The sequence below is a fragment of the Neolamprologus brichardi genome, chromosome 12 (genome assembly GCF_056152115.1).
Source record: "Neolamprologus brichardi isolate AB-2024 chromosome 12, ASM5615211v1, whole genome shotgun sequence".
Taxonomy (NCBI): Eukaryota; Metazoa; Chordata; class Actinopteri; order Cichliformes; family Cichlidae; genus Neolamprologus; species Neolamprologus brichardi.
In genome coordinates, this window is record NC_142115.1 from 21,359,069 (window position 1) to 21,373,238 (window position 14,170).

General features: G+C 39.1%; 2 protein-coding genes across 4 annotated transcripts; both read right to left on the reverse strand.

Annotated features, from left to right (window-relative positions):
• Positions 1-12: 12 nt before the first annotated feature.
• Positions 13-6,607, reverse strand: gtf2h3 (general transcription factor IIH, polypeptide 3). 2 transcript variants are annotated; one of them, XM_006789708.3, is made up of 13 exons: positions 6,372-6,607; positions 6,201-6,280; positions 5,996-6,102; positions 5,491-5,633; positions 5,338-5,400; positions 4,857-4,886; positions 4,725-4,753; positions 4,557-4,631; positions 3,835-3,888; positions 3,580-3,648; positions 3,351-3,486; positions 3,231-3,267; positions 13-353 (listed from the first exon to the last, which is right to left on the reverse strand). In XM_006789708.3, exons 1-13 carry the CDS (start codon positions 6,379-6,381, stop codon positions 284-286), a joined length of 903 nt encoding a protein of 300 aa, XP_006789771.1. In that variant the 5' UTR covers positions 6,382-6,607; the 3' UTR covers positions 13-283. The 2 variants fall into 2 exon arrangements, with proteins under 2 accessions (XP_006789771.1, XP_035763257.1); XM_035907364.2 differs by having other exon boundaries at positions 6,201-6,318; positions 6,545-6,599.
• Positions 6,608-7,095: 488 nt separating this feature from the next.
• LOC148100234 (Rieske domain-containing protein) lies at positions 7,096-12,945 on the reverse strand. 2 transcript variants are annotated; one of them, XM_087849157.1, is made up of 5 exons: positions 12,833-12,945; positions 11,188-11,312; positions 9,446-9,667; positions 8,053-8,087; positions 7,096-7,902 (listed from the first exon to the last, which is right to left on the reverse strand). In XM_087849157.1, the coding sequence occupies exons 3-5, from the start codon at positions 9,639-9,641 to the stop codon at positions 7,612-7,614; spliced, it is 522 nt and encodes a 173-aa protein (XP_087705283.1). In that variant the 5' UTR covers positions 9,642-9,667; positions 11,188-11,312; positions 12,833-12,945; the 3' UTR covers positions 7,096-7,611. The 2 variants fall into 2 exon arrangements, with proteins under 2 accessions (XP_087705283.1, XP_087705282.1); XM_087849156.1 differs by lacking the exon at positions 12,833-12,945 and having other exon boundaries at positions 11,188-11,374.
• Between the last annotated feature and the right edge of the window lie 1,225 nt (positions 12,946-14,170).

Below are 14,170 nucleotides of genomic sequence, written 5' to 3' on the forward strand. Positions count from 1 at the left end.
CAAAAACATACGTTTATTATGGTGTCTTTTTAATGTAAAAATAATTAAATCACCACAAAAAGGTGTCTGTTTTAATTTTGGGAGAATGATTTTTACCCAAGACGAAGAAAATCAGACTTATTTTCAGTCATGTCTGAATTATGTTTTTACAAACATGAGTACCAGCCTCCGTGAACATGGAGACAATCAGTGTTACGCCACATGTCCATAAGGCTATACTGCCTCACAAGCATCTTTAAATTCACTGTATTAGTGTGAAAAAACAAACACAAAAAACCCCCCATCACATTGGTTGTTTCAGTTTCTTCTTTTTGGGCTTGACTATCTGTGGTAGCTGGATTTTGAAGGCAGTCCTAAAAAGAAAAAAAATACATGATTTAAATGGAAGTTGAAGTTCAGACTTTAAGCTTTAAGGTGTTTAAATAAAATTTTGCACTGTTTAAGAATTATAGACTTCTTTATACACAGCCCTTCACTTTCAGGTGCCTAAAATGAACTGATCAAACTAACAACATCACATAAGGTTAGTTTCAATAGTTAGAGGAAGGTCCTTTGCAGTCAGTGGATCAAATGCTCCTTTCGCTCCTGTTAGATGCTCTGCTAGGCCTTCACCCAGGCTTGTTTGTGGGTGTCTGGTTTTAGTAGCTAAAAGCATATTGTATTAAGTTGAGGTGATTCAGCCATTTAAGAATATCCTATTTAGTTGCTTTTGCAGTATGCCTTGGGTCATTATCCATTTGCATTGTGAAACTCAGCATTTGGCTGAGCAGAGAGTATAGACCTGCACGCTTCACAGTTCACCCTTCTACGGTTATCAGCATTCACAGCATCAACACTATTGGCTTGCCTCCACTGGGAGCCATACATGTCCATGCCATAACACTGCCTCCAATATTTTTAACAGATAAATGGTATGCTCTAGATCATGATCTGTGTCACTCCTCCTCCATACTTTTCACTTCCCATAATTCTTGGACAAGTTAACCGTGGTTTCATCTATCCAAAGAAAGTTCTCCTTAATTTGTCAAGAAATAACAGGGAAACAGGCATCACCTTGTCATAATGGTGGACTGTATATAAACAGGGCTGTATTTGCTGAACAGTTAATGTAATATTTTTTTGGACCCCTTGAATTAAAACAGTGCACTTCAGACCTGATACAAATCCACTGTGCTGTTGTACAGAGGCAAAAAATATTTTTGAAAAAGCCAATGTTCAAAGACATATGGAATAGGGTTGCCACGATTAGTCGACTATCAAAATCGTCGACGACCAATTTAATAGTCGACGTGTTGTTTGAAGCTTTGTAAGATCCCAAAAGAAGCAGGAATAAGTAGTAGGATTTAAGAGTGTAATAACGGACTGAAGCAGAAGATGGCAGCACTGCATGTACAAGGATGCCAGCTTCCGTTAAACCCCGAAGAAGAAGAAGAAGTGTCCCAGAATTCATAGCGTGGCCCTGCTCAGTTTCCAACAATGGCGGCCGCTAGTTAGTTTTAATATTACTCTAATTACTCTTTCTGGGTCACAAAATAAACGTTTAACATATTTTCAGGCGAGAATGTAGCTGTGTAAACCTCAAATATCTGCTCAGTTTATCAAGACACCACATATTTTCAAAAGCGCTCCGACGTTTTCGGAGACGTCTGTTACCCACCAGCTCGATAGCTAGCCGGGGGAAAGGCTCACTAGAGCCCGTGAGAACACCGGACTGCCGGCAAATCGTTTTCAACCCCCCGCCGTCTTTCGCTACTAAGGCTAAACATGATATATAAGTCACTTAGATAACTTAAAAATGTTATTGTTTGGCCTTTTTCAGTATTTTATTTGTTTCTGAGTAAATCGGTTTGGCTGAGATTAAAGTTATAGTTTTTACACAGCTGAATAAACGTCAAGCAGACAACTGATTATCAGAAGAGTGAGATGCTTGAGAAATACTCAGTGTTGGGGAGTAACGGAATACATGTACCGCCGTTACGTATTTAAAATACAAAATATGAGTAACTGTATTCCGTTACAGTTACCGCTTAAAAAGGTGGTATTTAGAATACAGTTACTTTGTTGAAATAAATGGATTACACGGTGGTACTTTCCTGTTTCATATTGTGGCGGGTCAGGACTGTTTGGGTTTTGTTTGACAGCTACGTTCTGTAGTTCCAGGCGGCAGCGTTACGGTTGCCATGGTTACAGGGTGACGCTCTCTCTCTGCGTGTTTCCTGGGTGAGAGAGGCCTTTTTGTTGTTGTTGTGCTAAGCTAATAGGCAGAATGCTACCGGTATAGCTCTAAAGAATGTAGCATCATAGGCAGTGTAGTCCGTGCTGCAGGGAGAATGGACTGTCATACCCGTTATGTGTCTGTGAGCGAGGGAGGGAGAAAAAGGGAAAGTACGAGCTGTCATCGAGCAAAAACGGGAGCTGGAAGCATGTAAATATAATAATAATCACTGCAGCCAAGAAGAGTGCCTGACGAGCCCAGTTGTAAGTAAGCTATTAAGACTCGACTGTACACTGTGTTCGTGTTTTCCTCCAAAAACAATAAGTTCCGTTGGAGCAGCCTTTCAACGCCTCTCTCTGTCTCTCGCTAGCAAAGTTGACCCAGACAACAAAGTAAAGCTAGTTTTCGGCTACGAGCCCGACACGGAACCCACCGTATTAGTCAGAGGTTCCTTTACTACGGTTCGGAGCCGCGGTCCTTCAGTAACAGTAATAAATCACAGCAATAGTACATTCATGTAGTTGTAAACAGCATGATAATATATTAAGTAATCCAAAGTATTCAGAATACGTTACTCTCATTGAGTAACGTAACGGAATACGTTACAGAATACATTTTGGGACATGTATTCTGTAATCTGTAATGGAATACATTTTAAAAGTAACCTTCCCAACACTGGAAATACTACAGTGTCCTGTTATATTTTAGATAGCAAGGAGCAGACGGCTGCGTTTATTAAACTCCACCGAAACAATCTGCAAATTTCATTAAAATTTAAAAAACTATCATCTTGTCTTTATGATAGTTATATAAGAGCAGATGCATGCTAGTGCAATAAGCTGTACGTTGTACGTTCAATGGATGCATGATCTGATTAGTCAACTAATCGCAAAAATAATCGGTGACTAGTCAACTATCAAAATAATCGTTTGTGGCAGCCCTAATATGGAAATAAGTGTACAGAATGTACACATGTAGATGTATTAGCACTACTCCACAAAACACTGACACTTACTCGCATGTCGTACAAATGGGGCTGAAGTTGCAGAATACTAAAAACAAAAGAAACAGACTGATTAAAAAAAACATACTGCAGCTCTTTCCAGTAATAAAGACTTAAGCAATTCAAACTCACTGGACAGACAAACTGAGCACACATAACCAATTTCAATGAGGTTACGGTGGCAGAAACACGCAGCTCGGTAGTCCACGTGTGCAGGCGGCGGCAGCACCAGCTGTGACCGCTGCTCAGAGTCAGGCAGGAACACCCACTGCTCAGAAGACAACAAAAACAGCCGTCGTTAGATGCAAATGAAACCAGCCCCATTCTTCTTAATGCGTGTGAAACTGTACTGCACTCTCACCAACAGATACTGTGCAAGGGCGACTTTCTGTGGTATCTTCATGTACAATCCTCCAGTTATATCACAAGCCTGAAATGACACGGTTACGACAGCATGGTAGAGGGCACACATCACATCACATGATAATCACCACACTACCTCGCACTAAAGATATTAATACACTGAAAAATATTGTGTGTTAAGACAAAGTACTTTTCTTAAATACTTGGAAAACTGCAAAGTAGTGATTGTCCTTACAGAGCTATAAGAATTTACCTGCTGAAGGAGACCAGAGTCTGAATCCAACACACAGGCATCTATCAGGATGTTCTGTTTAAAACACAAAAACGTTTTTAAATTTAGCGTTTCATTTTTACCTTTCTATTTCTACCTTTGTCTGGCTAAATAAAGGTTACACTGACTCACTGAACCATCTTGTATTGCAAACTGGTATTACAGGACAAGTACAACCTGGGCTTAGTTTAACTTCAGTTGTTATCATAAATAGTACAATAGGTGGAGAAGGCTTCCAGGTTTGAAAAGTCAAGTGCCTTAAACCTGGATTCTTTCTTATGGCCACCAGGTGGCGACTGCTCTGTCTGCAAAAACACTTCCATTCTTATAGAAGTCAATGGGGAAACGGCTCCTCAAGCTTTACCTCTGTAAAGACGGTCTTGTTGAATTTATGGACTCAGCTGGTTATTTTGGGTCATAATGAATAAAACAATAAGTCTATTTTGTAAATTTTGGCTTCTATGTGTAGTAAAGAAGGATTAGTGGTTGATATTTCTTTAAAAACAGCACAAAAATGACTTGGATGTTAAGTGATAGCAGATGTTTTTATATATAGTGTCAACAGCTTTACTTATTTCTGGGAGTTTTAAACTATTTTATTTCAACACAGCATTTCATTATAAGCATCTTTAGGTCAGCAGTGGCTGTAGTAAGTAAATGGTAATTAAGTGTTAATACAGGACAATGATCTATTAATATTCTACCTGCTTCTGAGCAGCAAAAATCACATTCATGAAGTTCATGTACTGGAGAGCGCAGTCCTCAGCCGCTTTTACCACCTATACAGTGCAAAGCGTCAAAGAGGGGTCAAAGTCAGGTGGGGGAAAAAACTAAACAAAAGCATTCATAATATTTGAACATTTGGGCATTACCAGTATTCTTGATTTAATCTCTTGTCCAACTAAAAAAAAGAGAGAGAGAGAAAATATATACATTAAAGCAGGGTAAATGGAAAACTTCATTCAATAACTGGCATAATTAAGCATGTATAAAGATTAAATCACCTTCCAGCTCTTTCGTGAGCCGGTGAATATCTATATATTAAAGGATTAAGGTGAAAAAGTAAATAATATTGGTGGAAAACAAATAATCTATAGATATTTAACTTTAGAGCAAAACATCACATACGTTCTGCAACACAAACAAATGTCTAACATTCTCTGGGCGACAATGGCATATAAATTGAAATTGCAAAAAAGAAAGATTAAATAAGTGATACCATTCTATTTCTCTTCAAAATAGACTCTAAATGTCCTCTAAAGTCAAGATTAACAATATTTTTCCTGCACTACCTACATATATGTAGGTCCATTTGACATTAATTACAGTAATTTTGTAAAAAGCTATAAATATAAATATCTGCTTACAGTTTCCAGCCTCTGTCTTACACTTCCTGGCTGATTCTGTGGAGTAGTGCACTGAATGGACTGTTTATTATTGCACAGCATGTCATAAATGATAAAACAGTCTGCATGAAAAGGATACAGCAGAGAGCTTTGGCGAGGGATCCGGCCAACAAAGTATCTGTTGAATTTCCTGTCACTTCAACTGAAATCATGTGAGATACACTGAATTTTAGGGAGCACTGTACAACATCTTTAAATACCTCAGAGTTTATTCTCGTAAATACACGCTTACTTTTTGACATTATGTTCCTAATCTCTTCAGCAATAAGGCTATTGGCAGCAGACAGGAGTTCATATTTTCCATCTCCGCTTGAGGATACATCATTGCCACCACCGTCTTCTCCACTCCAGCTCTTACTGGGATACAGGAAGTGACTGAAAAAGTGAGTGGGAGAAAAGCGCGTATGAGCAGCGACAGCAGCAAAACATTAAACAGACAGTACTTTATTCCTGGAAACTAAAACTAGTGGAAGAAATACTCAGACCAGCATATTGGATTCTACACCCACCAGCTAAACTGATGAACAGTTTGCACTGCAAACAGATTAATAGTTTTTGTTCGTCTGATATTGTATTTCCTTGATTTTAAGACGACTGCTATTTTTTATGTCCTAATATTTATATAATATTTTCCACATGATGGTGATTCTCTTCTTAATATGGTTTACAAGCCTGTGTGTGGACCTCAGAAATTCCTCTGTGCAGTGAAACCCAGTGAAACTATCGTATGAAATTACCTGCCCTGGCAGTGGCTAGCAATGACAGCCAGCTTGTTTGTCCTAGCCATGGCCATGTGAGCGTTGCCCATCACCATGACTGCATCCATACACTTGGACAGGGTGAACTGGGCGGACACAGGGGTACACGGAGCGTTGTTTAGCATCAGAGACATTCAGAAAAACTTTAATGAGTCAGAGTAACCACAGACATCACAGCTAATACCTGTGGATCCCGCTGAGCCTGCTGCCCCCACCATATGGGGTTTACATCCACGACGATCACCAGGAGGTTGATTTCGTCCTCTAGGCAACATTTTTGAAAGAGATTCATCAAAAAGCACCTGAGTGTACAAAATAAACGATGCAAAGACTCATTATGAGCCAGGCTACATACCTGATGCCATCACGGCGGATTATTGTCTTGAAAAAGAGATGGCTTCTATTCTGCTGCTCTATCTTTTCTTAGTGCTCATACTTTATCGTAAACTTCAAACAATCTGCAGACAGCTAGGAGCGTATTAAAGTCCAGATAGTTTAGGAAAAGCAATTATATGCAGGGATACGCACATTATTTCTCATCACTCACACCGCTGGCGTCTCCAGGAAACGATTTCTTTCTTCTTCTGTGGCTTTTCATAGCAGACTACAGACGTCCGGCACACTGCTGCCACCTAGCGCCCATTTGCTGTAGCGCAAATTCTTAGGTCTATACATTCTCTACATTCATGGTCATATAAACCAACCCTTTTTTCGTTCTTAAATCTCTCCATCTATCCCTTATCTTCTGCTCATCCAATTTAGAGGCCCGCTTGAACCCTTCCCAGCTGCCATAGGGCGGGAGGCAGGGCGGTCTGTAAAATACATTTATGGATGGAAATTCCATCTATAAATTAATTCTAATATTTATTTACAAGCTTCAGATCATCATCCTGTTCATGTGCTAGAAAAAAACAACACAGTAAGTTTTTTAATCTTTTATAGAAAATTATATATTAGATATATAAAATTCAGCAGTATCACGACAGGGGGTTATCAGTTTAATTTAACTAACTGATCACCTGAGAAGCTGTGCAAGTGCTGAAGTGCTGCTGTAGATTTCACAATTTAAGCAGTTACAGTTTTGAATCTTTTTAAAATTGTGTTTTTTATTGCATAACAGATAAGATTAGATGATGCATGTTTTATTTTTCATCATACTTTGAGTTAAATAGTTAATGTTTCAATGATTTTTAAAATCATTACATTCTGCTTTTTTTGCACACAGTCCCATTTTTTCTGGAAAAATTGATCCCCATTAAGGTAGTTTAATAACAAGAAAAAAATAAATATAATAAAAACATAATGATAATAATAACAACAATTATAAAAATTCACATATAAAGTTATAATGAAACACAATGATTATTTTGTTTAAAAATAACAATAATTTAGAAAATATAACTAAAAACAAACTGTGTATTGGTCAGCTGTTTGTATCAGCTTCAAAATAAAGAGTTCCTGAGGAAGTTACCATGCCAGATATTTACTGATTTTATGCACGTCTGCAGAACACCATGTTTTCTATATTATTACAAGATCAGAGAGTCAGTGGAAGACGAGCAAAGCTCCTTAAATTGTCCCTGAAGCATTAAAGGTTATGTCTTGGGTTTGGCTTTCGGCTTGGCTTTGAGTGAAGCGCGCCTGTATTTCTCAGTCTGGTAGACGTCTGACTCGATGGCTTCGCTGGAGTCATTGAGCGTCACGTATACATCCCCGTTGACCTCAGTGACCTTATGAACTCGCTGTTTGACACCCTTGGAGCGCCAGTAAGTCCTCAGCGGTTTGGCTGTAGGGTCATCCACAGCTTGGTAAAGCGATTCCCCCTCTGCGAGGGTGATCTTGTACTTGTGCCAAGGACACACGATGCACAGTCGTCCATTGAACTCCTAAAGGTAACACAGGTCAAAAGATTTTTTAGATATTACAGAAAAGGTTGAGTGTCAGACTTATGCACAGCTGTTTACAGTAAACGAGTCAAAAGGTGACTGATTTTCTTAATATACACCAGTAATCAGAATAAACAGCAGAAAACTCACCTCAATGTCTCCATACTGTAAAGCACCACCTGAATCTGTCCATGAAAAAAAAACGTGGCATTATGGACATCAACGACGAGCCGTAGAAGAACATATACTTTGCAATGTACAGGGTGGGCTATTTATATGGATACTCCGTAATAACATGGGAATGGTTGGTGATATTAAAGTCCTGTTTGTGGCACATTAGTATATGTGAGGGGGCAAACTCCTCAAGATGGGTGGTGACCATGGTGGCCCTTTAGAAGTCGGCCATCTTGGATACAACTTTTGTTTTTTCAATAGGAAGAGGGCCATGTGACACATCAAACTTATTGGTAATGTCACAAGAAAAACAATGGTGTGCTTAGTTTCAACGTAACTTTATTCTTTCATGAGTTATTTACAAGTTTCTCTTTGTTCACAGCCATTAACATGTCGAAGAGGTTAACACGTGAGGAGCGGATCGAAATTGTGTTGATATCTGGTGAACGCAGTAACCGGGTCATTGCAGCAGATTTCAATGCAAGACACCGTACGAGACCACCCATCTCCCATGCTACAGTTAGCAAACTGCTTGCTAAGTTTCATGAAACTGGTTCAGTGTTGGATTTGCCGAAATCTGGACGCAAGAAAACTGTCACTAATGAAGAAACATCAGTGGCTGTCCTTGCTTCATTCAGCAATAGCCCACAGCGTAGCACTCCCCGCATGTCACTGGAGAGTGGCATTAGTCGAACATCCCTTCGGCGGATATTAGCTACTCACAAATGGCACCCTTACAAACTCCAGCTACTGCAGCATCTCAACGAGGATGACCCAGATCGGCGCACAGAATTTGCAGAATGAGCAAAACAAAAATTGGAACAGGACGCTCAGTTCACGTAGAAGATTTTGTTCAGTGATCAGGCAAACTTTTATGTGAATGGTGAAGTTAACAAACAAAACCACCGCTATTGGTCTGACACTAACCCACATTGGTTGGATCCCTCCAAGACTGTTGAAACAACAAAAGTGATGGTTTGGTGTGGTATATGGGGTACAACGTGTTCACGTGTTAACCTCTTCGACATGTCAATGGCTGTGAACAAAGAGAAACTTGTAAATAACTCATGAAAGAATAAAGTTACGTTGAAACCAAGCACACCATTGTTTTTCTTGTGAAAACAAACCAATAAGTTTGATGTGTCACTTGGCCCTCTTCCTATTGAAAAAACAAAAGTTGTATTCAAGATGGCCGACTTCTAAATGGCCACCATGGCCACCGCCCATCTTGAGGAGTTTGCCCCCTCACATATACTAATGTGCCACAAACAGGACTTTAATATCACCAACCATTCCCATGTTATTACGGTGTATCCATATAAATGGCCCACCCTGTACTATGGATTATCTCAGCAGAAGCAGTACTTACGGTAGCAGTGCACGTCCATTGCATAAAGCTGCCCCTGGTGGTGCACGACCAGCACATCTCTGCATCCGTTCACCAGCTTTGTCACACGGCCAGCTTTGACAATGTCCTCCTTCTTTCCAATTAAGTGGGAGGTAGACAAGTTTGAGGAGGAGGAAGAGGCAGAAGAAGTCTGAGACATCTCCTCCTCAGAGGACATGTTGATCTCTTCTTATAGCTGATATTCTGAATAAAATGAAAAAGATTACGCTTATGAAAAGAACAAAAAGATCACTTTAATTTCTTATTTTATGTGGACTGCTTATTACACTCCAGTTACAAAACACACAGAAAACATAGTGTTTGTCTGTCTCTTTTTATAACTACACATAGAACCCCTCGGATGTCTTCATACAAGTAAAGTCACTTAATTGTCTACCTACTACTTTCTCCAGAATAGTATGAATTATCCAAAGGAAAAGCTGTAAAACCTATGAAAATACAGTTAAAAGTCCTCTGGCCACCGGGCCTCAGGCCCAGAGGCCAGAGGCCTGAGGGCACCCCACCCCCGAAAGGGGCACAGCTGGGCCACAGGCGCCAGGCCCCGCCAATCGGCCACCAGGAGTGAGCCGGTACATACATGAGCGCCCAGCCCCAGACACCAAGAACCACCAATACACCAACGTCTGAGGGCATCAGCCACTGGCAGGGAGTGTGGTGAGGGGAGATAGGTCTCCATACCTCGGAGAGCCTGAGATGTTCCCAGAGAGGTGGAGTCTAAGACCCAAGCTGACATATAGACACAGACGAACAGACACAACCGTGCATTCCCACCCCCATATACACAAACAAATACTCAGCACTCACCTGACGTGGAGACAGACACAAATAGACACTGTACACACATTCACACTCCCCAAACATACTCTATATCTCAGGTCTGGGTACCCCTGCCCCAGAGGGGCAAACCATACACAGACCCAGGAGATGGAACCCTTCTCTCAGGGGTGGAGGAAAGCAGACCGCCTCCTTATCTGCAGTAGCAGGGAGGCCCCGCATCCCAGACCCCAATCCGACGGCCAGCACCTCCTCCCAAATCAAAATAATAAGTGTAAATCCCGGTTTCATGTTGCCCACAGACAATTTCAATATAACTGCCATGAAGAGTTTTCGGTTATTCTGGTATATTTGAGATATAGACTGATGTCATTGCTGAAGTCACATGGATGAACACTGTAAACAACCTAATGTTCTTTTTGTACAGTTATAGTTAGACATCTTCTTTTCACCAACCTGCACATTTACTGAAAAATATTTTTTATATATACCTAGATGATGATGATGATAATAATAATAATAATAATAATAATAATAATAAGAATAATAATAATAAGAAGAAGAAGAAGAAGAAGAAGAATAAGAAACTGTTTTCCTTTCCAAAGTTCATATACTGACTTAAAAAACAAACAAACATTGTAAATCCTTTCGGAAGCGATAATCTGTCACTTTGACTGGCTTTGTACAGATTATGTAAGAAGTCTGTATTTTGTCCAGGGATACTCTCCTGTCACCTGTTTCATCTATCAAACCTGACGGAGGAAACCAGCGTTGAGTGACTAAAACACACAGAAATATGCTAGCTAATAAGGTTCACATTTACACATAAGAAACACATAACGAGTAACGCGTTCTATTCTATTCTATTCTATTCTATTCTATTCAGCTCTATTTCTCTAAAACGCCAACTCCATAAAGCGTTTAATTACCTTTTCTGTAATTTCACCGTGAAGTCAATGAGCGGCTGTCATGCTCGGTCTCTTTCGTTGCTGCTGAAGAGCGCTTCGATCACGTGTCAGCACGTTATCTTTCTAAAACAGGCCTCCTGAGAAAACTGGACATGTGTGAAATTATAAAACGTAAACTAAACGTCGAAGTTTCAAGAAATCTACGAGTGTTTGAACAGGAAGCGCCAATGTTGTGTGTTACATCGAAATACGTCCCCGGTAGTGATGGGTCGTTCGCGAACGAAATGGCTCTTAGAGCCGACTCTTTGAAGTGAACGACGCGAGCCGGCTCCTTATTGATCCTTATTTTTTCTTTCTCTCACCCTCTCTCTCGCCCTTTTTTCCGCTAAACTCCGCACGCGCGGCCTGTACTTTGCGCTGGGCAGAGGGGGGAGGGGCGTTAGTTACACTTGCAGTAGCACAGGAACAGAGCCAGAGAAAAAGAGAGTGAGGGACAACAACTTCACATTAGAAAGGTATAGTAATCATCCACTATTTTCAGTTGCAGATGATAAAGGATTCAGAAATCATGCAGGCCCATATGACAGAGAATGTGCATCTTCTTTTTGTTTTAATATTTTAATTCATATTTAATTGTGTTGTGGTTTGCAGTGTTTTGTGTTGTTTCACGTTAAATTTGTTTAAAAGGAAAAAGCTGAAAATTTAAATAGTTAAAAGTCTAAAATGTAAATAGTTGTTCTTTGCATTATATGATTTATTTATTACATTTTATGTGGAGTGAATAAATAAAGTATATTTATGGTGGCCTTTAGAGAAAAAGCACGTACAAACTCCAAAACACATAAAAACTCAGAAGCACGTACAAACTACAAAACACGTAAAAACTAAGAAGCACGTACAAAAGACAACAGAAGTGCTCCAGGATGCTAGGGCGCAGTGTTGAGCTTTTGTTACCTAGTGGCTACACAAGCCAGGAAGTATCAACAACCGGATTTGGTGTGTGGTAGTAACAGGTAAATTTTTTTTTTTTTTAATTATTTGAATAAATATGAGTGCTTGTCTATAAATACACAAACAATACACACATGCTTTCAATTGTGTAATTTAAGTGATCTGGGTAGCTCTGTTTTGGAAGTTCAGTTAATGCTAGAAATGTGTTTTGGAGTTTGTACGTGCTTTTTGGAGTTTGTATATGCTTTAGAGTTTGTACGTGCTTTGTCTCTAGGGGCCATATATAAACATATATAAATAAAACCACTTTTTTTTACATTAGTAATTCCTTTTCTGCATAATTTTATATTATTGTTAATGATTAAATAATTAAAGCAACAAAACAACCTGGAGAGCCGGTTCGGAGCCGAAAGAGCCGGCTCTTTTTAGTGAGCCGAGCCGAAAGATTCGGATCTCTAAAAAGAGCCGGAAATCCCATCACTAGTCCCCGGTGAAACTATACAGAATGCAACAAAAGGAAAAAAAACTTTCAGAGAACATTTCACTTCGTGGCAAATCTGTAGTTCACTGTTGTGTAATTAGTGTGTATATTTGCGTGTTGAGATATTTTTTTATTCATGCGAGGTAGACAAAACAAAAGAGGGGAATAACAGAAAATTAAAAATTTGTGGAAAATGATACAGCAGTGCAGTCTGCACACACTGCGTTTAATTACCTTTTCTGTAATTTCACCGTGAAGTCAATGAGCGGCTGTCATGCTCGGTCTCTTTCGTTGCTCAACAAGTGCATATTGAATTGAGAAAAAAAAGCTTCACACAAAAAGAAGCAATAATTATGTTAATAAGGACAAATACAATAAAAAGCAAGTACCAAGATGAAGAAGTCTATTATCACCCATTTGTGTATGTCTTGAGCATTTCTTTATATTTTGATTCCAAGGAGCCAGACTTTATTGTGATTTTTAAGTGCTCTTAGGCAGTCGTTCGGCCGGTCTTTAGGAGATTCTTTTTTCTTTTCTTTTTTTTAAAGGAAATTTGCTCCTTTTTTACTCATTTCCAGTCCAGTCTTTGCACTGGACTGTTTTCGGAGGAATTTCTTTTTGTTTGTTAATCTACTTAACACTGACTTATAAATCACTCATAAATGCATCTAATGAAAGTGTTTTCTCTACACAGACAACTTAACAATGAACCTATGTTAAACTGTATGTTTAGGCACTTTGTTACTAGCAGCTTGTTGGAAAGCATATGAACTTTCCCATTTCTTTAGTTTAATATACAAAATAAATAAATAAAAATAAATGCCAAAGGTAAGATACCAACAAGGTGATTCCCAAAGAGCTTTTTTCTTTTTTTTTTACATATTCTTTGCTAAATATAACGAAATGAGGATTGCATCACGGGTTTTGCACTGACCTGTATATTTAATATATAGACAGTGCAACTTTAAACCACTGGCTTTCTACTTACAATTATCTCTAAAAGCAACCATGAAGAAGCTTACAATCGTATTGGAGTGTATCAGAGTGTAAACATTTTGTCTGCCTATACGGGTGTCAAACTCATTTAAGTTAATGGGCCACATATATCCCATTTTGATCTAAACTGGACTGTGCTAGAAAAACTATAATGTATAAACTAGCAAAGAATAATAACCCTGAGAGAACCATGCAAAATAAATCCAATTTTAATACATGTAAGTCTTTACATTCATTGTCATTAAATGCATCGATGACACATGACAGATCATATTGGATGAAGAAAAGGATAAAAACTTGTATCCTGACTCACTGTAAGTGCAACAAGATTTTATGCATTTATGCTTTAAAATGTTTATTTTCCATTCATTTTTACTTTTCTGCAGCAACACTGGCCTGCATTAGCCGAACATTTTTATTACTTAATGACCTCGCTGTAATCTGACCAATGAGCATATAATAAATAATTTATACAGTCATTGTCCTCGAACAGCTATCCAGTGGGCTGAATTGGATGCTCTGGTCCCGGGACTGCATCCCCCGGAACTGTGCGACAGATATATTTGTGTCATTGTC

Coding starts and splice junctions, on each gene's coding strand:
- gtf2h3 (XM_035907364.2), bottom strand. Junction 4,754..4,856: donor GCTCACGAAAGAGCTGGAAG/GTGATTTAATCT, acceptor TCTTTTTTTTAG/TTGGACAAGAGATTAAATCA. Junction 3,889..4,556: donor TTTTTGCTGCTCAGAAGCAG/GTAGAATATTAA, acceptor TGTTTTAAACAG/AACATCCTGATAGATGCCTG.
- LOC148100234 (XM_087849157.1), bottom strand. CDS start 9,641: ATGTCCTCTGAGGAGGAGATGTCTCAGACTTCTTCTGCCTCTTCCTCC. Junction 8,088..9,445: donor AATGGACGTGCACTGCTACC/GTAAGTACTGCT, acceptor TTTCATGGACAG/ATTCAGGTGGTGCTTTACAG. Junction 7,903..8,052: donor TACAGTATGGAGACATTGAG/GTGAGTTTTCTG, acceptor TGTTACCTTTAG/GAGTTCAATGGACGACTGTG.